Source organism: Papio anubis, chromosome 2 (genome assembly GCF_008728515.1).
Source record: "Papio anubis isolate 15944 chromosome 2, Panubis1.0, whole genome shotgun sequence".
NCBI classification, from domain to species: Eukaryota; Metazoa; Chordata; class Mammalia; order Primates; family Cercopithecidae; genus Papio; species Papio anubis.
In genome coordinates, this window is record NC_044977.1 from 28726802 (window position 1) to 28749813 (window position 23012).

Sequence of the window (23012 nt, forward strand, 5' to 3'; positions counted from 1 at the left end):
AGACACATTTTTAATGTACATGAATTATACATCCTTCATCCAAATCACTGAATACATGATATCCTATTTCTTGACATAAATGGAGCCCTATGTCTGCATAACTTAAAAGTAAGTTTATTTACAGACAACCTATAGAATGGGAGAAAATATTCACAAACCATTCCTCTAACAAAGGTCTAGTACCCAGAATCGATAAGGAACTTAAAGAAATTAGCAGGCAAAAGACAACCCCATGAAAAAGTGAGCAAAGAACACAAATACTTCTCAGAAGAAGACATACATGCAGCCAACAAACATGAAAAAAAAAAATGGTCCACATCACAAATCACCAGAGAAATGCAAATCAAAACCACAATGAGATATCATCTCACACCTGTAAGAATGGATTTTGTTAAAAAGTAAAAAAAAAAAAAAAAAAAGTTGGCCAGGCTGTGGAGAGACAGGGATACTTACACACTGTTGGTGGGAATGTAAATCCGTCTAGCCACTATGGAAAGCAGTTTGGAGATTTCTTTAAAAACTACGATTTCACCTACCATTCAACCCAGCAATCCTACTACTGGGTAGATACTCAAAGGAAAATCAGTTGTTCTTACCAAAAGGACACACACATCCACACGTATGTTCATTACAGTGTTATTTCCAATAGCAAAGACACGGAATCAACCCAGGTGTCCATCAACAGTGGACTGGATAAAGAAAATGTGGCACACGCATACCATGGAATACTACACAGCCATAAAAAAGAATGAAACTGTGTCCTCTGCAGCAACATGGATGCAGCTAGAGGCCATTATCCTAAGCAAACTAATGCAGACAAAGAAAACCAAATGTTCTCACTTATAAGTGGGAGCTAAACATTGGGTAAACATGAACATAAAGATGGGAATAATAGACACTGAGGAATATAAAAGGGGAGAGAAAGGGAGACAAGGGCTGAAAAACTACCTATTGGGTACTATGCTCAATACCAGGGTGACAAGTTTAGTCACATGCCAAACCTCAGCATCACACAATATACCTCTGTAACGACCTTGCACATGTACACCTTGATTCTAAAATATATGTTGAAAAACAAAAAGAAGTTTAATTAATGCACAGCACACCATCTCATTGTTCAGGTGTCTCTGGGGAGTGAGGTGATCTAAATAAATCACCTTTTTCAGATAACTAAAGTTTATCTTTTTAAGTTTCCAGATCTATTTATTTTAGAAATTTTTAATTGAAATCTTCCTGGAATTAACATACTCAAGAATTTTTAACTATACAAAACAAAGTTTAACATATCTGCCTGGGCGTGGTGGCTCAGGCCTGTAATCCCAGCACTTTGGGAGGCTGAGGCAGGTGGATCACGAGGTCAGGAGTTCAAGACCAGCCTGGCCAAGATGGTGAAACCCAGTCTCTACTAAAAATACAAAAATTAGCTGGGCGTGGTGGCAGGTGCCTGTAATTCCAGCCACTTGGGAGGTGAGGCAGAGAATTACTTGAACCAGGGAGGCAGAGATTGCAGTGAGCCGAGATTGCAACACTGCACTCCAGCCTGGGTGACAGAACAAGACTCCATCTCAGGAAAAAAAAAAAAAAAAAAAAAAAAAAAGTTTAACATATCTACAGTTACCAGGGGTCAGTAGTTTTTACTCTATGGTATGACATAACATTATACGAGCTACTAAGATCTGCATGGGACTATGTGCTCTCACACAGTGGAGTCCCAGCGCCCTGAGCAGGGTTTCTCAGTCTATTTGGAGCTATCTTCTGTTTCCTTCCTCCATGGTCAGCTGGCACCTCACTCTGTTGTCTGATTGCCATTCCCTTGCAATTTCTAATCTGCTGCTTTGTTTTTCACGATAGTTTGGGAAAGATTCTGAAATGGGCTCCCTTCTCACTCCTGTTTTTAAAGCAGGAGCTCCCTTTCAGAGTTTTCAGTTGCTGGTAATCTGAATTCAGATAATCATGTCAGCTTAAAGAAATCACAGAAAGTAATCCCTCTGTAAGTATCTCCTACTATGACTATTGAATACTCACTGATGCCGGTGTCCTTACAGTACTGGACCAAGTACTGTCCCATGACTTTTAGTAGATGATTATACTCTTGGACATTGAGAAATTCCTGTTTATTATGGGATGGTTCCATGACCTCCAATGGTATATTAACAATTCCAACCACGCCTGCGCCAAGTCTGAGAAAATATATGCATATTTAAATTTTGAAAATCTGGCTAAAGAAAAAAATCAAATATATTATGGTCATTTGAAATAATTTCTTTCTTCCAAAAATAAATTGATTCTGTTGGTCTGGACCATGTCAAAGTTTAACAAATTATCTAATGACGTTATCATAAATCTGTGGGGATCCCAACATGTTTGGTACCATAATAAAAAAATCACTTTAGCACAATGTTACTGAGTTAATATGACTCGTTTTACAAACCTATCACCTTACATGGAGAGTGAGGGTGGCTGGGAAGGCAAGGCTTTTTGACATTAAAAACCATGGTGCCTTACTGCAATAAACCGGCATAATCTTCTAAATGACAATGGCCAGAGAACCACTTCCTTTCTCTGCATTTCATCTATCAGATTGGATTTCTCCTCTTCATTGCAAAGGTCCTTGGGGTGCTCAGTGAATTCCATGAAGGAATCACAGAGCTGGCTTATCCCAGAGGGTATGAGTATCTCACTGTAAATCTGCTTGGTAACATAACCTGCTTTGGGAAAGAGTATACAATTGTCTAAGCCTTTAGGGCTCCCCACTGCCTTCTGTATCGCACATGTGTCAAAGCCTCACAATTTGGGGTCCCTGCCTATCGTGTTTTGCTACCACTTCACTCTTCCACCTTGCTTTCCTTTCACTATTCATTCGCTAAGTCTAAATTTGGGCTTCATTCTTCTAGAAGGCCTAAATTGACTTCCCCAGTTTGCTTTACTGCCCCTCCTAAATGCTCTTTTTGCACTGGATGCTCACCTCTAACATAATATTCATTCATTCATTCAAGCTCAGCACCTAGCCCTGTTCCAGGAACTAAGAATATGGTGAGAACCAGAAGTATAGGTTCCCCTGGCTTTGAAGTTTCTCTTTTACAGAAGGGTGGCAGGCATGAAGTTAAAAAACAGATAAGTATACAAGATCAATTCAGATGGTGATAAGTGGGGTGAGTAACATAATGCAGGTGCTGTGATATGTGAAGAGTGACAGGCGGGGGGAAGGGAAGGGACCAGTTTTAATTAGACAATCAAGGAAGACCTTCCTGCGGAAAATACTTCAGGCTCATGGCTGAATGGCATGTTAGGGCCCGCAGTAAGAACATCTGAGGACAGAAGGTTCAAGGCCGAGGAATGGCATGTCCCAAGGTCTCAATGCAGAAATGAGCTTAGGAGGTCTGAGGAACAGGAAATGCAGAGAGGGTAGGGTATTAGTAGGGGGTGAGGTCCCACAGTCAGTCAGAGGCCAGATAACTGGAAGCCCACGGCAAGCAGTTCTATTCTGAGTGCACTGGGATTTAAGCAAGAAATCCAACGAATCTAGGTTTTGTAAGATAATTCTTGTTATTTTCACACAATATAAAAATATGCATTTGTATGCTTGTCCCTTTCACTGGATTATACATTCCTTAGCAAACGGGCCATTTATCAGCAGAGCTTAGTATAGTGCCTGGCATACAACGCTGCACTATAGGTGCTTATTAAATAAACAATGAATGAATTGCTAATTCCTTGAGAGTGAAGAAGCAAGATAGTAAATGCTCCCTGACCCTTTCTACTGGTCATGATTATCTTGTCTGATCCTGTCCTTTTCTGTGTGTCTCTTCAGGACTCTACATCATTGATGAAAGCAGCTTGAGAAGTTTCAGACCATTAGGAAAGCATGAGAATGTATTACTCTAAAATCCAAATAGGCTAGAGAGTTTCAGTAACATATGATCATACAGGTAACTGGCATGAACTCATATATGTAGGGGCTGCACAAAATGTTAATAGGGTTGCTTTACAAGACTATGGATTTTTCTTTCCTTCCTCTTCTAAAAGTTATTTAATATGCTTGTATTATTTTTAAATTGGTAAAGTATTAAAAATTTAAGCCAAAGAGGTGGCACAAGGAATGGCCCCACATCAAGTTGCTCAATCAATGCATTGAAAAAAATTTCCCAAAGTGTGATTTTTCCTTAGAGCATGCATGCAGATTCACCGATATTATAAATGAGGCAGATTAATGCCTGCATATCGACAGGAAGGGTGAACAGAGACTATGACACTTGCTCCCATTGTGATTAGTCACTCATCTCACTCTACAGACGGCATCTTACTGTAACCTCCCTCTCTCTGCCTGTACCTCTGAAAGCAAAAACATACTTACAAGGACTTCAGTTTCAACTGTGAGCCCACTTTTTCATGCATTTTGATCAAACGGTTGTTGCTGTAAATGAACATTCCAGCTTGGCTTCGGTTTTCCACGTTCACTCCATAGAACAGGGAGAGTGTTCTGGCTTTCTTTAATTCTCTAGAGTTAGATTTAGAAAGTTTAAAAAGTTGTTTATTAAATAAACACATATAGTTTATGAAACTGCTAATAATTAAACTAGAAGGTTAACGTCAAAGGTATACATCCAAATATTTTGCAAAATCTGGTAGGCACACTCAGATGTCTCTGTATAGCCAAGTATTCTGCATAAACATGATGCCAGTAACTAGGCCAGTCAAACAAAAGCATTCACTGATTCAAAAACACGTCTGCCGATTTAAATTGACAAGAACTAGAAAATGCTGAAAGAGTTGTGAAATATTAACCGGTCTTATAGGTACATTGCAGCATTTTTTACAAAATGATGACTTGGCTATTTTAAATTTTAGGTATTTCTAACAGTAGGTGTGATTTCTAAATTTCAGCATCTTCTCAAGTCTCCAGATATCCCACATAGACTGGAATGCGCCAAAATATATTCTCTGGCTTCCTCTTAACTTTTTCCAAAATACAAGGTAAATAAGTTATTATCATAAAGCAAGTTTACAAGGGCAACAGATATGAGCTCCTGTTTTTCTGACTGACCTTCTATATTATGTTTTGTGTGAGTTTTCTATTAAAAGTATAAAATAGAAATTGAGAAATACCACAATGTGATAAAAACAGTTATAGTAAGGAGTTGTGATATAAACATCTGTAATATCAGAGGCTGCTAGAAGCTACGAAAACGCCTGGATGTGAGAGGCAGACTTGGTTTCAGATACAAGCCTGTCTTTGTAATAACTATGGTTGTGCCTCTTAAACTTTCTGTCTCATTTGAAAAATGGGACTAATACCTGCCTAGCCACTTGTGATGTTATAAGAACTAAAAGAAATAATGTTAAATATAAGCCTGGAACAGATTAAGTACATAACAATCGTTATTTTCTTTACCCAATCAAGGATGACAACAAAAATAATTCTCCTGCACTTACCCTGTAGCTCCCCTCTCTCCAAAAACTTGGTCTTTTGTTTTATGACCATGTGCTATTACATTTGACATAATATACTTACTGGACTAATTAAATGCATCTATCATTAAAGAACAATTATAAAGTTCTATCAGTCCTTCCATGTGGATATTATATATATAGAACATAAGATATGAGTTAATATACTATATATTTATTAAATGCATGTATATCTAAGGTTAAACATATAGGAATCAAACTTTTTCTCAAAAATCACTACTCAGTAATGAGATTCCAATTATTCAACAAAAGTACTGACTGCATAAGGGATACCTAAATAGGGTATTACAGTATATGACATAGTCACTCTAAAATATTAAATGATATACTGATATTCTTCAATTAAAAAACCCAGCATTTGACCATTAAAACAAGTTCATGGCAACTGGCATTATTATTAATAAAGTGTTGATTGGTCAGTTTTCAAACATTTCACTGTATGAACTATCTCATACAGTGAACTTGTTTCAAGAAGGTTTTTATTTCTAAAGCCTTAGGGCTTCGTTTTTAAATTACAATTTCTATGACATTTATTTAAATTTTTCTCGTAAATGCATAAGTAACATTTCACATTTATTTATTTTGATAAATGCAAAAGTGACATTTAAAATTTAAGTTTTGAGGAAAGTTATGGTTGGATGTCAGTGCATGGTTCACGAAAAATAATGTTAAGAACTAATCATACTTCCCTTAAAAATAGTTTCACAAAGGTGTGAAAGTCCGATCTTATGTGGGCAACAGTGATTATTTTCAGTTTAACTTGTTTAGCATTTGAGTTGGACAGCAAGTTAATCTTACAAATGTAAATATCTGGTTTTGTTAACATATCCTTGCTATTTCTATTTTAGCGATATATAAGCAATACATTCACGTGAAACATTACTTCCTATCTTAAATCTTAAGCTACTAGACAAAGGGAAGAAACTGGAACCAATTCTCTAGAATTTAAATGGCAAATGACACAGAGGCAACCTGAGTTATCAGCTGATCCTCCGGGCAGTTCACTCCCTCATCCAGACATCTTCATCTAGCCCAAACAATTAAATGCTGAACTAATTTTCCACTTTTTTTGGAAGTTTTAACATTATGTAGACACACATGTGTATATGTAAATATACACTTTATCAATGTTTTACATTGCTTATCTTGGTTTTGGGACCTTGACTATATTAGATTTCAGATTATAAGACGTCATAAGCTGAAAAAAAAATTGTCACAATAACCACTAAATCTACTACTTAGAAACCAGAATTTGTTTTAACACAGTACAGAGGATTCCTGCAAACAGAAAACCTTATGTCTCACCTTTGTTTCTCTTTAAGATTCTTTTGCTTTGCTTCTACATCTTCCAAAGCTCTCTGTAATACATCCTGGAGAAGTGCATTGGTTAGGAGAGAACATTATGCCACTGAATTAACAAAAAGCAAGTTGACATTATCCTATTATTCAAATGTTTCAAGGGTAACAATAGCTCACATTACCTAATGCAATTCTACCTTTGTAGATTCTCAATGCTTGATAAATTATTCAGTTCCAACACCTTAGAAGATAAACCAAATCCTAACGCACTATTCTCTTTTGTATATATTCAGATATCCTCTCTGCCTTTTAGAGAAAGAAACTTTATTCTCCATAATGGCACAAAGGCTTTGACAAAAACTACATGAAAACTTGGGTGAGTTATTTAGTGTACCCAGGCTCTGACTTTTGTTTGTGAGAACAATAAATGCTCAATTATGTGACCACTAAGTGTTTTTGCAGGAAAAAAAAAAAAAAAAATTGAGAAATTTGGTTAGTAGCCAGCAGAAAATATCTCCTTCATATCGAATTCTGGATACATCTAATATTTCTCAAACTTTCCCTTTATAGGATACCCCATGCCCAGTTATCTTTCTTATTAACACTTTTGATTTGATATTTCAACTCATTCACTACTCTAAATCTGGTACGCTCCCTCTAACCAAGCAGAAGAGGAATAATTCATGATTGTTGTTCTCGGGCATCAGAATAGCCTCTTAACATGCTTCATCCTCCTGAGGTGAAAGGTAGGTATCTCTTTTGATGTATGGTACACCACTGAATGAACACTGAATTTCCAGTAAAAGAAAGTGGAAAATGGTTGGCAAGTATTCCATTTAAAATTCATCTGCCCAGAAGAATTTAAGAGGTCAAAAGTTCAGGTCATTCTGCTTTGCTCTCTTCTCTGCCTTAAAGAAACCGGACTGCATCAGATCGACAAAGCAAATTGGTCAAGGACTTCCCTACCCTGCCTGGCAGTGCCCTCAGAGCACAGAGCAGAGGCAGGGAGAAGAAACAGCAGGAGGCAAAAAGGAAGCAAGGTCCTGACCCATTAGTCTTTCTCTGGACTCTCAAACATATAAAGCAAAGGGAAATGATTTCTTAAAAACAAAATTTTAAAAAGCTTAAACGATTAAAAATCAATAATCAATAACAATAAGATAGGTTTACCTTTAATTTAAAAAATGAAAAGAAAAAACTAAGAGAAATTGGGGCTAGCCATGGACAGAATTAGCTTTGGGGCATTAGCACAAACTACTCTTTGATGTCATCCCTTACCAAAGACCTTAGATATGAGAGATCTTTATCAGACACAGCCTTGGTCCTGGAAAGTTAAATGGCAAAATCACTGAAAGGATTCATACATTCAGTCTGTAGAAGAGGATGAAGAGAAGGTGAAGTAAGGCATTTTACCTCCATATTCCTACTTATCCCTTTGCATGTAAGCAAATAAATATGTTGCTTAATGATTCACCATCGTTTAAAGCTTCACACCATATTTTTGGTAAGAGTTAGCAAACTTACAATACATGTCTTGCAGCAATATTCTATTTCTCTTAGTTGCAATGCATTATAATTAATAACAATAGTTCTTTTTAACTTATGTTACTCATGGGCATATTGTAAGAATTACAAAGAATGTTTATGAACTGTGTGGAGCAACTCATAATAAAAGAGCTTTGGAAGCTGGAAGCATTGTTATTAATATTCATAATTACAGTATATAATTCCTGGCACTAGCAAAAAGGATTGCTTATTAGACTTTGCCTTGCTTTCCCCATTTATTTAGGTCCACAGGGAGCTACAATTTGAATAGATATTTTCAAGGAGACTTGATAGGCTAGTTTTTTCTTCTGCTAGCTTTTCATTATTTTTTCCCTTTCTCCTGTTACTTTCCTTTCTATTTTAAAGAAATTGCTTGTGACGCTCTTCCCCATTTCAAATTCACCCCATGTTCTGTTCCTCTTTTGTCTCTGCCTCAGCCTTGCCCCCACTTGCTGAGTTTCCTCTCCTTTCTCTGCACTCATCTATTCTGTTGACCTGAGTTAAAATCAACTTAATCTGCTGAGCTTATCTGTGCTTAAAAGTTTGGGAAGTAGATGGTAAGAGACAACTACGCACAGGAAAAAGCAAATGACACAATTTGCCATTTAATAAGACTACTCTCTTTACATGTCGTACCTTGGCAGAAGATAAAGAGGTTCTGTCACACTGGTTTACTTTGATTTGTGCTTCTTTCAATATGAATTCAGCTGGAAGTAGAAGCCGAATAGTTATAATACAGCAGAATTATTTCAAGCAATTTTAAGTGAGTATTTTCCATACATATAGCATGACCAGTGAAAAATGGCATACAGACCATGATCTCAGAAAACCCTATGTTCCTCTTATAACTTTTACACATTTGAAATCTTCCTTCTATTGGGCTTTCATTTAGGTACGACAATTTATAGGACATAAATATATAAATATAAATTCAAAAGTCATAAATGAGTTTTCAGCTGACAGAAAATGCTTTAAAATTCACAACATATAGATGTAGAGCTACTACTCACTCCCAGATACTGGGGAAGAGAGCTTTGTTCCTGCAGTAGGAGGAGTGAATATGTAGAACATCCTTCTGAAAGTGGATGCAGTGCAGGGATCTAAAATGACCTAACACAGTGCTATGACAAGCAGGGTTTCTTAGTTTATTTTATTTTTTAAAATAGAGACACAGTCTCACTATGTTGCCCAGGCTGGTCTTGAACTCTTGGCCTCAAGTGATTCTCCCACCTTGTCCTCCCAAAGTGCTTGAATTATAGGTGTGAACCACCATGTCCAGACAGACAAACAAGGTTTCTAACAAATATCAATCTAGTTGGAAGTGTGTTCAGGATCATACTTACAATAATAAATAATATCATGAGTAAACAAACTCAGAGATGGAAAGAATGTGTTTTGAAGTTCCAGAGAGACAGAAACCACAATTAATTAATTGTAGTAGCTCCTACAATGCCTAGAGCAATGTATGTCTCAGAATAAGTGCACAATTAAGATTTGCTGAATGACTGAACAACAATGATGTAGGCTACAGGTAATCGCATACCAGTCTTTACTGCTTCTTCTGCCTTTTTAACTTCATTTTTAAATGCTCCTTTAAAAGAAGATGTGACATAAAGATACTTTCTGAAAAGAAAAAAGAACATAATCAAGTCAGACTATCATTTTAAAGTACATAAGACAATATTCTTTAGTAAGACTATATGCTCCAGAGATACGTAATTATTAAGAAAGATTCATCGAGTGAGTTGCATCCAGCTAGTAAATTAGCAAACTTTATACCTAAGCGAAATTCCTTGCCTTTCACTACTTAAAAATGTTGCTTTTGTAAGGAGACTTCATGAGAGCGATAAGAAAATCTGCCCACACAAATGTTCACTTAGACATCTAAAATAGGATAATTTTCTTTAAAAAATTTTATGAAGTTGTTCCCTTATCAAAGTTTCTGGTTAATATGCATAGCCCTCTTACTCAGATTATCATCAACACCGGATAAACTACTTATCCTAGTCCCAAAACAATTATCTCTAACTGCGATGCTCAGAAACACACATTCATGTATCATTTTAAATTACCAAAAGCACATTTTCTACTTTATTGATTGAGAGACCTGTTTTCAAGGTCCATTGTTTTAGTGATCGCAAAGATGCTCTAGAACAATAAAGGAAAAAATATATACACGTATATATCCATAAATTCAAAGAGAACAAAGCATAGGTGAGAAAAGCTCTACGGAACCGGAGGTTCTCTGAATACAGTTGAAAGTATGTGCATCTGTTACAGAAAATTCCCCAAACTGGGCTTTAAAACATTGGTTTAAATCATCATAGAGAGAAAAATTCTAGAATAATATTTGGTTTGAGAATGCTCGAAGCTCTGTAAACTCTAAATGTACATCAATAAGAAAACAGTTAAATAAATCATAGTGCTATGCAATATATTTAACAATGACAAAGTCTTCAAGATATAACTGTAAGAGAAAATAACAAGTTGTACATAATTTTATGTTTAAAAAAACCTGTATGTGCATGCATGCATGTGCACATATATATAACTGTAGAAAACAATCTGGAAAGATATTTATTAAACTTCTAACAGAGGTTCTCCTTTGGGGAACATTACAGATTGCTATAGCACAGAATGAATGACAAGTGGTAAAAAGGGCTTTTAGTTATTTGATTTTTCCCCCATATCTAATTCTGTATTGTATAAATTTTTATTAATTTTACTACTTTTATGAGGAAAATAGAACCCTTCTCCATTAAGAGAAATAAAAATATGAAGAAACACTAAGTACCTTTCAATGCTTTGTGCTGAATAAGTATGGAACATAATACAGCATTTTGGGTGACTGGTTTGATCAGAACAACTTGCAGAAATTTAAACTTTCATTGGCTTTAATTTTCACACTTAAAACATTTGTTCAAAATACTCTGGCCAATATCAAATACAGTATTTTAAAATTTAAGTTGAAAAAAACAGACTTCAAGTAAAGAAAACTACAGTTCTGAACTTTTATTAATACAGAAAAAAATTAGCCCCCAGTTGTAAATCATAACTACATTGTAGTATTCAATCATAATTCTTTCTTTTAAGTTATAAGAGTTTACCTGGTTTAATCATATTGTGAAAATAATTCTAATCCTTAATTATTCTTTACAACATGTAATTAGGCAGGATCAATAATTTTCTGGTTCATATAATATTGATAGGTAGAGATGTGGATGTCCAATAGACCTCCCAAATTTAGTATGTCCACTATGATATGAAGAGAAGTCCATCCACCATTCCTCCTAACCTCTACATTTGCACTTCCCCTATCATTCCCAAGATTTTGTTCAGGATAAAAATTTAGAAGGCCTTCTGGACTCCTCAATTTCTCTCCACCCCATATCCAACTCATTGGCAAGACCTGTTGGCTCTATCTTCATAACACATCTGTAATCCAGACACTTTTCATCCCTTCCACCATTACCACCTGAGCTCAAGCTCATTTCTCTCCTAGAATACAGTAATAGTATCTATCCTACCTCAACTTCCCTCCTTTCTTCTTGTTCCATGAAATCAGTTCTCTACTCAACAGCTAGAATAATCTTTTAAAAACGTAGATCAAGTAATGCCACTCCTCTGCTCAAGTTATTCCATTCTCAATACAGCCACCTCTTCGTGTCATGTTGCTTCAGGACTTACCTGATCTGCCCAATCTACTTCAATCTGTTTTCTGTGTTTTAGCTAGACTAGCCTTTGATTGCTGTCTTTGCACTTACTGTCCCCTCCTTCTGGAACCATCTTCCCACAAAATTATTGCATAACTCACTGTGCTACCCACCATCCAAGATGTCTCCTGTGTTTTTTTTCCTCCTGGTATTAATGCCTATGTGTGGTGCCCCCACCGCAACACTAAATCTAGGCTGACCTGTGGCATGGCAAAAGTGATGGTCTGTCACTTTTGAAGATGGGTTCTAAAAGGCTGCAAATTCTACTTTGTTCTCTTGAATTGCTCACTCTGATAGAAGTCAACCATTATGTCATGAAAATACTCAGGTGGACCTATGCAATGGACCTTTGTTAAGAGGAACCAACTTGCCCCAAAATACACACACACTCATATGTTTATTGCCACATTATTCACAATGGCAAAGACATGGAATCAATCTAGATGCCCATCAGTGTTGGACTGGATTTTTTTAAAAGTGGTACATATACACTATAGCATACTACACAGCCATAAAAAAAGAATAAAATCATGTCCTTTGCAGTGACATAAATGCAGTGGAGACCATAATCTTAAGTGAATTAACACAGAAACAGTAAAACAAGTACCTCATAATCTCATTTATAAGTGGGAGCTAAACACTGAGCACACATGGACATAAACATGGGAACAACAGACACTGGGGAATACAAGACGGGGGAGGAGGGAGGCAGGGATGGGGGTATGGGTAGAAATCATCCCTATTGGGTACCATGCTCATTAGCTGGGTGACAGGATCCATACCCCAAACCTCAGCATCACACAATATACCCATGTAATAAACCTGCACATGCACCTCCTGTATCTAAGATAAAAGTTGTAATTTAAAAAAAAAAGAATTACCTGATATTTTATCATCCATTTTAATTTACATGTTGTCTTTCCTCCCCCACTAGAACGTAAGCTCCATGAGGGCAGGAATTTTCTCTTTTTTTTCTTTTTTTTTCTGAGACGGAGTTTCACTCAGTCGTCCAGGCTGGAGTGCAGTGGTGTGATCTCAGCTCACTGCAACCTCTGCCTCCTGGGTTCAAGCGATTCTCCTGCCTCAGCCTCCAGAGTAGCTGGGATTACAGGTGCAAGCCACCATGCCCAGCTAAATTTTTGTATTTTTAGCAGAGATGGGATTTCACCTAAGAATCTTGGCCAGGCTGGTCTCGAACTCCTGACCTCAGGTGATCCACCTGCCTCGGTTTCCCAAAGTGCTGGGATTACAGGCGTGAGCCACCATGCCCAGCCCAGGAATTTTCTCTTTTTGCTTTTGCAAAATGTCCAATGCCTACAAGAGAGCCTTGCACATAGTGGTCATTCCATCCACTTGCTCTTACGCATTTGTATAATAACTACTACTATTGGTTTACAAACATTTCAGAAACCTTACTGTTTTTATGTTTAACATAAAACACTGTTTTATTTTAGTCTTCATAATAACCTCAGTGGCAGAGGAATTCCCAATTCACAGTGGAGAAGAGTGAGACTCAAGTAATTGCCAAAGGTCCACAACTAGTAAATGACGAAACCTAAATTCCCATCCAGGTTTGGCTAATCCAAATTTTGCTTCCAACTATCATACTGTAATAAAAGATTAAATAATTCAGTACTGTAAAAATTCAAAAATGGACACATAACATGCATAGTATACAAAAGAATCACTGTTCAAAAATTACTAGTCTGATGGGTGGGTGGGGTGTTAGGGTATGGAAAGCATCCCTAAATACTGAATTGTTTCGGAAGCATAGTGTTGCAGAGTATTCAACAACAGAACATAGCGTTAATGTCACCGAATAACTTAAAAAGGACCATGAGGTTCCTCTGAATGCAGGATAACACCCATCCCAACTCATTTGGGCTCCCTTCAGCATCATGGGTCTATGGTTAAGCAATGTTAATGAAGAATGTTTGTTGCCTAAGATCAAATAACATAACCATATAATAATTTGTCTTTATTATATAAACAATATTTAAGACTCCAAGAATTATAGACTTATAAAATGTTTAAGAGACCTGAGAAATCACCTAGAAATTTTTTCCAAAGTAATAATTTCTTCCATGATCTAGACTCCTCCAGAGACAAATTTGCACTCATCTTGGGTGGGAGTCCGTTCCACTGTAATACACTCGAATGGGAAGCAGCCATCACTTGATATAAGTAATTTAGGTAGATTACACTCAATTTACTAAAATTCCTTCAGAAAATAGAGACAAATCCACATTTTCCATGGGCTTAAACTATTTTTTACCCAAACTCACCAAGAGAAATTTAATTTGAAAAGATTGGCTATATTGATTGATCCAGGAGACACTTGGCGCTCCCCAGAAGAATAAGACTGATGAAAAGGAAACATTGCTTTGATATTTATTAGGAAATGAATGAACTGATTTATAGGGAAAGTCTCAGGATTGGAATATTTTATTTTCAAAAGATGATGGGCAGTATAATTAGAAATCAAAAGTAAAGCTTTTGCAAAATTCATTGGTGTGTGCTCAGGGAGTACGATGCAGAGATCTATAATTTTAGTATTAATATCTTTAGGAGTGATTGCAAGGCCCCTCTCAGGACAGCAACTGCATTTTCATGCAAATAAGTCAAGATGACAAATGTAGACATATTATAAAGAGTTAATGTGGTATAGGAGAAGAAGTATTGAATTTGGATTGGTAAAGAATTTAGAGCCAGAAGGTTTGAGTTCTTCTCTACTTTTAACATTTCCTTATCTCTAAAATGATGACGATAACCAAACACACAGTCTTACTGCAGAAATCAAATGAAATAGTTCAGGTAAAAAGGCACATACATATAGGCAGTGTACACAAATTAAATGTTTCTCCCAATAGATATCAAGGTCCTCAAAACAAGAATTAATCTTATCTTTTTTTCTATTTTTCCGTAAGTTATTGGGGTACAGGGGGTGTTTGGTTACATGAGGAAGTTCTTTAGTGGTAATTTGTGAGATCCTGGTGCATCCATCACTCAAGCAGTATACACTGCACAATATGTTGTCTTTTATTCCTTGGCCCCCTCCCACTCTTCCCCCCTACAAGTCCCCATAGTCCTCTGTATCATTCTTATCCCTTTGCGTCCTCATAGCTTAGCTCCCACATATCGATGAGAACATACGATATCTGATTTTCCATTCCTGAGTTACTTCACTTAGAATAATAGTCTCCACTCTCATCCAGGTCATTGCAAATGCTGTTAGTTCATTCCTTTTTATTGCTGAGTAGTATTCCATTGTATATATATACCACAGTTTCTTTATCCACTTGTTGACAGATGGACATTTGGGTTGGTTCCATGATTTTGCCATCGTGAATTGTGGTGCTATAAACACGCATGTGCAAGTATCTTTTTCAAATAGCTTCTTTTCCTCTAATCTCAGACTCACAGAAAAATCTGATAAATGTTTGGCGTGTAAATGAAAGACTACCCAGAAACTACAACAAGAAAATGACCATTGTGATGGCATGCATAGTTGGACAAAATGGATTTTATAATATGTAAATATAAACTTAAAGGCCAGACCTAGTGGATGGCCAGGCACGGTGGCTCACGCCTGCAATCCCAGCACTTTGGGAGGCCAAGGCAGGCGGATCACTTGAGGTCAGGAGTTCGAGACCAGCCTGGTCAACACGGTGAAACCTCGTCTCTACTACAAATACAAAAATTAGATAGGTGTGGTGGTGCACGCCTGTAATCCCAGCCACTCAGGAGGCTAAGACAGGAGAATCAATGAACAGGGGAGGCAGAGGTTGCAGTGAATCAAGATTGCGCCACTGTACTCCAGCCTGGCTGACAAAAGAGAGACTCTGTCTCAAAACAACAACAAAACCTTGAAAACATTTATGTTAAAGTAAAAAAACACATAAAATATAAATCAACCAGATACATATTCATAAATATATTCATTCTATATGTATAATATAAGCATGTACATATATGGTTTAATAGTTCAAATGTATTGTGTAAACAGAAGATATATGTGAACTGTGATCATTTAGTGGAACTAATTGTTGTCAAAGCACCTAAAATTCACTGAAGTAAAAAACAAATTTCTACTCGGGGTGATGATCTAACTTAGCATGCTCACTGCAGTGTGTTTCTATTACTGCCAAATATTTGTTCACATCCAATTACTCTTTAGCAAACCTTCCTGGATGTGGTTTAAATTTTGTTTATAATGTAAAAATCTTACTATCAAAGTCAATGTCCTCACTTTGACAACTTTAGGGAGCACATCAATTTTATAAATAAAAACTCCGTGAAGATAACTGAAGAAAGATGAGTTACCTGGGTCTGTAGAGGCAATAGCAAAGATGTTTAGTCTTAACTCTCTTGGCTTGAATGAATATTCTCATCCATGGGTTAAAATACAGAATAGATGTGTAGGCTCTGAATGACCACCTGGCTGGGAAACTGAAATAGAAAATACAAAATGTCACAATACAGAGGACACAACAACCACATCTCTTTGAGAAGAAATAACATCAGACTATCAGGTTATTATTGTTACTACAAGAAGCTTCAGGAACTTTTCTTCTAAAACTAATGACACCACAAACACCAGCAAATCTCACAACACTCACTTCATTAAGGAGGCCTCTAAACATAGACCCAACACAAGTAACCTACACTTTGGTTAGAACTGAACTTTTGTTGGCAACCAACTGACTCTAAGAAGGCTTATATCAGCAATCTAAAATATACCTTCCATTAAAGTTGTTGACCTAGGAGAATAAAGTCAAGTCAAATGAACAAAACAATCCCTCGTTCAAACACAACAAAAAGAATCCAGGCTCACATGAATAAAAAGCATTTCCATTAAGTCCTTATAAACAGAGAAATACAGTAAAAATGTTTCATTTGCTTTTAAAATTATGATCAAGAAACATAAAATTTCATTCCATAAGAGCAATAAGTATTAAAATAAGTATTTATGGCCAGTTGAGGGGAAGCATCTGACCACATGATAATGAAAAAGGAGAAAAGAGAAAAATAAAGGATGGGAAGGCAATAAAACGGAAGCAAAATCAATGTAAACAGCCTATGAAGAAAACTACCCTTGTAAAGCTGCATTTGGGGAAATTACCATGTCATTGTATACTTATAACTCCAGGGAACTTCTATATTAAAGTCCGTTTATGAACTGTAAATCCTCTCCAATAAGATAGGAAGTAAAGATCCACAACAAGACCAGCCACGCTGAAGAAGCGATGCTCTTTACCACTCGGTCACAGAAAAGGCCACTCTACAAGGTCAAATGGAAAGCAGAGAGCTGTAAACCCATCATTTTTACACTTGTACCTCAGTCCAGAATAAGACAAAGATGATGGGAAAAAAATGTAAGGCCTATCTAAGGGGGAACTACTTAACAGGTCAACACTATTGCCAGTAACTCAGTAAGACAGGCAGAGCTCCAAGAAATTTTCAAAAATGAAGATGAAGCCATAAGAAATTCAAGAATTACCTGGTTGGTTTTAAGTTCCTTCAGGCAGGAATTGAAGCTCATTAAAAAGTCAGGAATTTATTTTAATTGTTCCAAAGGAAATTCTCTGAAATAAGTCTCGAGCAGAATTTTCCCAGTATAAATTACATATTAGTATCTAGTCCATCACTCTTACTCCCTAAATATTAATACTAATGTATTTTTTAATGTAACAAGATAGGCTGCCTGTATTCGGGTGTTGCACTACAAATACAACAATGTGGTTGCTTTTAGTATACCCGGAACTGCACAATTAAGTATGTCCTCACCTGATAAAAGAAATGGAAAGAAGTCACCTTGGGACGCTTGCTATTATTTAAATCCTTTCTGGATCTCCTGATTTTAAATTGCTCTTAGAACTGGTAGCTCTTTCTTTTGACTCTCTTCAAAACTGATACATCTTTATCATTTGAAGGTAAAAGTCAAAAGTAATTCAGAGGCAACTTTGAGAATTTGAGAAATATGGTGAGAGATAAAATCAGCTAAACAAATTCTGGCTAAAAATATATATATACACACACATACATATACACACACGTATGTGCTATGAGGATGCAAAGGCATAAGAATGATACAGCGGACTCTGGGGACTTGTCGGGGGGAAGAGTGGGAGGCGGCCGGAGGATAAAAGACAACATATTGTGCAATGTATACTGCTTGAGTGATGGATGCACCAGGATCTCACAAATTACCACTAAAGAACTTCCTCATATAACCAAACACCACCTGTACCCCAATAACTTATGGAAAAACAGAAAAAAGATAAAATTAATTCTTGTTTTGAGGACCCTGATATCTATTGGGAGAAACACTTAATTTGTGTACACTGCCTATATATGTGCCTTTTTACCTGAACTATTTCATTTGATTTCTGCAGTAAGACTGTGTGTTAGGTTATCATCATCATTTTAGAGATAAGGAAATGTTAAAATTAGAAAAGAACACCAATTCTTCTACCTTTTAATAGCCTAATTGATTCACTCATTCAGTAACTAGTTATAGGTAAATATTCATAGCATGCATGTTGGGGATCCTCAAGGTCTCCCCTATGTTAGGAGATTCACTGGAAGGACTCACGGGCCTTAGCACACAATTGTACTCATCGCTTTGACTTACCACAGTACTGTAGAGAGGACACACAGTGGCTCACAAGGGAAAAAAAATAGGTGGAGTCTGGAGTAATCTATCTGCTAGCTTTCCTACATCCTCTCCTCCTTATGAAAGTTCACACAGAGCATACTTTTCTCCCAGCTATGAAAATGCAGCAACATGTGTATGTTTCCATCTAGGAAAGCTTATTAGAGACTTAGCATCCAAGGTTTTTATCAGGAAGCTAGCCACACAGGCACCTTCGGCCTAGCATGTAGCAAAGTTCCAGAGTACGAGAAGGAAAGGAGATTTATATATAAGCCATATGGTTTGCACAGTCTAGCACAGCAAGCCACTGTTATCAGCTAGGAAAGGTTTTATGTCATTGTAGGAAACTGTTTACCAGGCAAGTTCCCAAAAGTTGGCCACAGACCAATTTTACAAGCAAGTCTTTCTAAGAGTAGACACCTTTTTATCTCACATGCCTACTTTTGGAAGTTCCTGTTTACTTGTGACAAATAGAAGGGTATTACCTCTTATTTATGATGTCTTTGATTAAAAAAAAAAGACAAAGAGGGCTAAACATAAAAGATGTAAGTGAAATGGACCACTCCATTATCCATGTCAAACTTTTTTATATGATGCATAAGATCCTTCACGGTCTGACCCCCACTTAATTCTCCAGCCTCATCTCTTGTCTTCAATCTGGCCATTCAGGACCATTCTCAGTTCCCCAGCCATGTAATCATGCTTTCTTATCCAAGGCTGGCATATTCAGTTCTTCAGTCACTCTTGCTTGGTGCACCCCTTTTCACCCTGCGGTATACAACCTGAAATTGCACTTCCTTTCGAAGCCTTCCCTCAGCCCTGAGAGAGGTCAAGTGCTCTCCTTTGTGCTCCCCTTCCTTCTGTACTTCCCCTGTCAAAGCACCTGCCACTCAGCACTGTCATCCTCTGTCTGTGCATCTGCATCCCTAACTGGCTGTGAACTCCATGCAGCTAGCGTGCTCATCAATAAAAATACGTTGAATAAATGACAATCATTCAGGACTTCCCTGGCTTAATTTGGAATAAACAACAGAGGGTTCCTTATGTAAGAAGGATATTTTAATGAAGGATTATCCTCAATGGCAATACTACCAGTCTTTACAGATAAAGCCATCCACTTAGGAAAGGGAGATAAAAATATGCTAAATAGGGTATCTTCAGAAGATGAAAGGAAAAAATACTATTATTCCACACTCACCAGGAACTGTTCCATGTATTCTTCAAGAGTTTTTCTTCCTGTTTCCTCCTAAATACCTTTCTTTCCTCCTAAATCCCTTTCCTTTCTCTCCTTACACTTTGCCAAAAGTGTCCATATTTCTGTCTTTCTCTCTCATTTTCTACGTAACTGGCTATAAGAAACTGAAGAAGAGACAGAAAAAACCCCTACAACACACACACACACACACACACACACACACACACACACACACCCCAGTCATAGGATAGATGTGGGGAAAGAGGAGAGTATTTCAAGGCAGAAACTGGCTTCATAGTCTGGATATAATAGGAGGGCATGGAGTAGAATCGATGCTTTTGTCCCCTGCTCAGCACTGGGTATTTTTAACAGTCTCTAATTTAGCCCCTACCTGTGGCTGTGCTCTCTGTGTGGCCTCTTTCTTCTCCCAATCTGTCCACAGTATTCTGCTGCTGTTTCAAATGCTGCTCCATGTGCCATGTATCATGGGTGGATCAGTGTGTTGCAGTCATCAAACTGTGTTAAGGGCAGTGAAGGAGCCAGAAAGTAATGTTCTGTGGCCAAGGCCACATTTCCTTATCTGCTGATTCAGATTCTCTGTGGCTGGAGTCCGGAAATGTGAGGTTTTAAAAGCCACCCAGGTGATTCCTTTGACTCTGCCAGGTTTGGACACCACTGCCTAGCTGACCTAGTGGACGCAGTGGTAAGTAAGGCAGGTTGCCACAAAGAAGGGAGGAGAACAGTCTCTCACAGGTGTTTGGACCTAGATACCAGCTGAGAAATACAACCCCTACATTATCCATAGTGGGCACACAGACAACAGACCCCCATCTAGCCCAACAACTGGGCTACTTTTATAAGGTCCTGGGTTGAGAAAATGCCTCCAACCTGCAGACTAAATTAGGCTCCTTTTGCAGTATCTCAGAAGTGCCACATTTTTATTCATGAAAATATTACATAACCAAAATTGTTTTCTAAATTACTCAAGTCCTTAAAAATATCTGAAGACATTTTGAAGTTGAAATTAACAGGGTTTGTATTATCTTGAATATAAATAAGTGCATAAAGATTTTTAACTAGTTTAAATTCTGAACTTTGAAGGGGGTAACCAAATTTAATATTAGGGTAGCTTATACCTATGAGAAATGTCAACTCGAAGAGGTAATTTTTTTTAAAAAGTTACAAGCTACACAAAGTAATGAAAGTGCTTCTTTTGTGACAACCACAGTATGGCAAGCAGCACATTAGAACAATTTGAAGCTATAACTTTTGATGTGTTCCTGGGCAGCTCAGTTAAGACATAAAAAGTAGAGACATTATGGAATGCTGCCCAATGACTGTCAATTTAGAAACATGCTGGCAACGTGGCACCTAATTTTAAAACATTACCTAGCACAAAATTTCAACAGCATTACTCTGTATTATACTATCACTCTCAGAGCTGTTTTTTTGGATGGGTTTTTCTAGCTGCCTGAGATCGATCCCAAGCCACCATGGCAGATTTCAGGGATGTGCCAAGCCCCTTTGATGACGGACAATTGCATGGCATGCCTTTTTCACTAGGGGCTGTGCTTTTTTCTATTTTCTTACAAAGTTGAGTGATTAATATTTATAATGTTTTGAAGATAGTTAAGTCACTGAAAGCAACATGAGCACACAGAAATAATATGCAAAGGAGACAGGGTGAAATGGACACATGGTACTGACCTCCAAAAAGGGAATCAAGAAAGATGATATAAGGTGTGATCTGGCCTTCACAGTTTGGAACTCGAAAGAGATTTCAAAGGTAACAGAAGTACTTTACAAAATATTTTAAATTCCCTCTCTCACCGTAATGAAGATCTCCAATGATCTTCAAGGATGAAGGACAATGGATGATATTGAAAGTCCAAACACCTTATAATGAAAGCATCTGTCATGTCCCTAGAAAATTATCTACACATTGACATTCAAATCAATTTACTTGAATTTAATTCATTTTTATTTGCTATGTACCAGACACTGAGTTACTTTCCACAGCATGATAGTAAGCTAGAAAGAAGTGTTGTAGGAAAAAGTAGAATGAGGGGAATTGTGGAGATTACTAAAATATACAGATATTTTCCATGTGCCTGGTACTGTGCATGTTCTATTTAAACAGCTTCTGTGTGAAGTAGATGATGTTATAGCCTTATTTTATAGATGGGAACACAGAAGTTTGGAGACTGAAGATAACTTGCCACTAGAATTAAAGCTCTCCCAACAGAACTCAAGTCACTCAATGGCATATCAACCTAGAGTTCTAGTCTCTTCAATTTGCTCCTACAGAACCGAATTCAAAGATCTGATGCCAATGTTTTCTAGTTCTATACATACCTCACTGTACAATATAAGTCATATGGCAGTAGACAACCAATATCTCCTAGCCATTCAATTAAACCTAATGTCTCTGCTGATAGATCATGCCATTATGTAAAAGAATATCCTTTTGGAAAAATAAAGACATTTACAGAATCAGGCTAGTAGACTAGGAATATATATCATTCTCCTGCTAAAATTCAAGGAAGACTATTAACAGTGTGAAGAATAAGAAAACTATATGACTCAAAGACAGACACACAATGGGAATTATTAAAAGTTAAGAGAAAATCTTGGCCCATGCCTACGTCCTGAATGGCATCGCCTAGGTTTTCCTCTAAAGTTTTTATGGTTTTAGGTCTTACGTTTAAGTCTTTAATCCATCTTAATTTTTGTATAAGGTGTAAGGAAGGGGTTGAGTTTCAGTTTTCTGCATATGGCTAGTCAGTTCTCCCAACACCATTTATTAAATAGGGAATCCTTTCCCCAATGCTTGTTTTTGTGAGGTTTGTTGAAGATCAGATGGTTGTAGATGTGTGACATTATTTCTGAGGCCTCTGTTCTGTTCCATTGGTCTATATATCTGTTTCGGTACTAGTACCATGATGTTTTGGTTACTGTAGCCTTGTAGTATAGTTTGAAGTCAGGTAGCATGATGCCTCCATTGTTCTTTTTGCTTAGGATTGTCTTGGCTATATGGGCTCTTTTTTTGGTTGCATATGGATTTAAAGTAGTTTTTTCTAATTCTGTGAAGAAAGTCAATGGTAGCTTGATGGGGATAGCACTGAATCTATAAATT

General features: G+C 37.1%; 1 protein-coding gene and 1 long non-coding RNA gene across 6 annotated transcripts in view; one reads left to right on the top strand and one right to left on the bottom strand.

The window, feature by feature from the left end:
• LOC110742515 overlaps positions 1-4343 on the top strand; it is a 77094-nt gene extending 72751 nt beyond the window's left edge. For both annotated transcript variants that reach the window (XR_002520261.2, XR_004182042.1), the window contains exon 5: positions 3812-4343. This is a non-coding gene — a long non-coding RNA (uncharacterized LOC110742515). The remainder of the gene's footprint in view (positions 1-3811) is intronic.
• MORC1 (MORC family CW-type zinc finger 1) overlaps positions 1-23012 on the bottom strand; it is a 160458-nt gene that overhangs the window by 92674 nt on the left and 44772 nt on the right. For all 4 annotated transcript variants that reach the window (XM_031662990.1, XM_031662989.1, XM_031662988.1 and 1 more), the window contains exons 9-14: positions 16350-16475; positions 9857-9936; positions 8950-9020; positions 6775-6839; positions 4355-4498; positions 2026-2180 (exon numbers count right to left, since the gene is read on the bottom strand). In XM_031662990.1, the coding sequence (XP_031518850.1) occupies positions 2026-2180; positions 4355-4498; positions 6775-6839; positions 8950-9020; positions 9857-9936; positions 16350-16475 (641 nt within the window). The remainder of the gene's footprint in view (positions 1-2025; positions 2181-4354; positions 4499-6774; positions 6840-8949; positions 9021-9856; positions 9937-16349; positions 16476-23012) is intronic.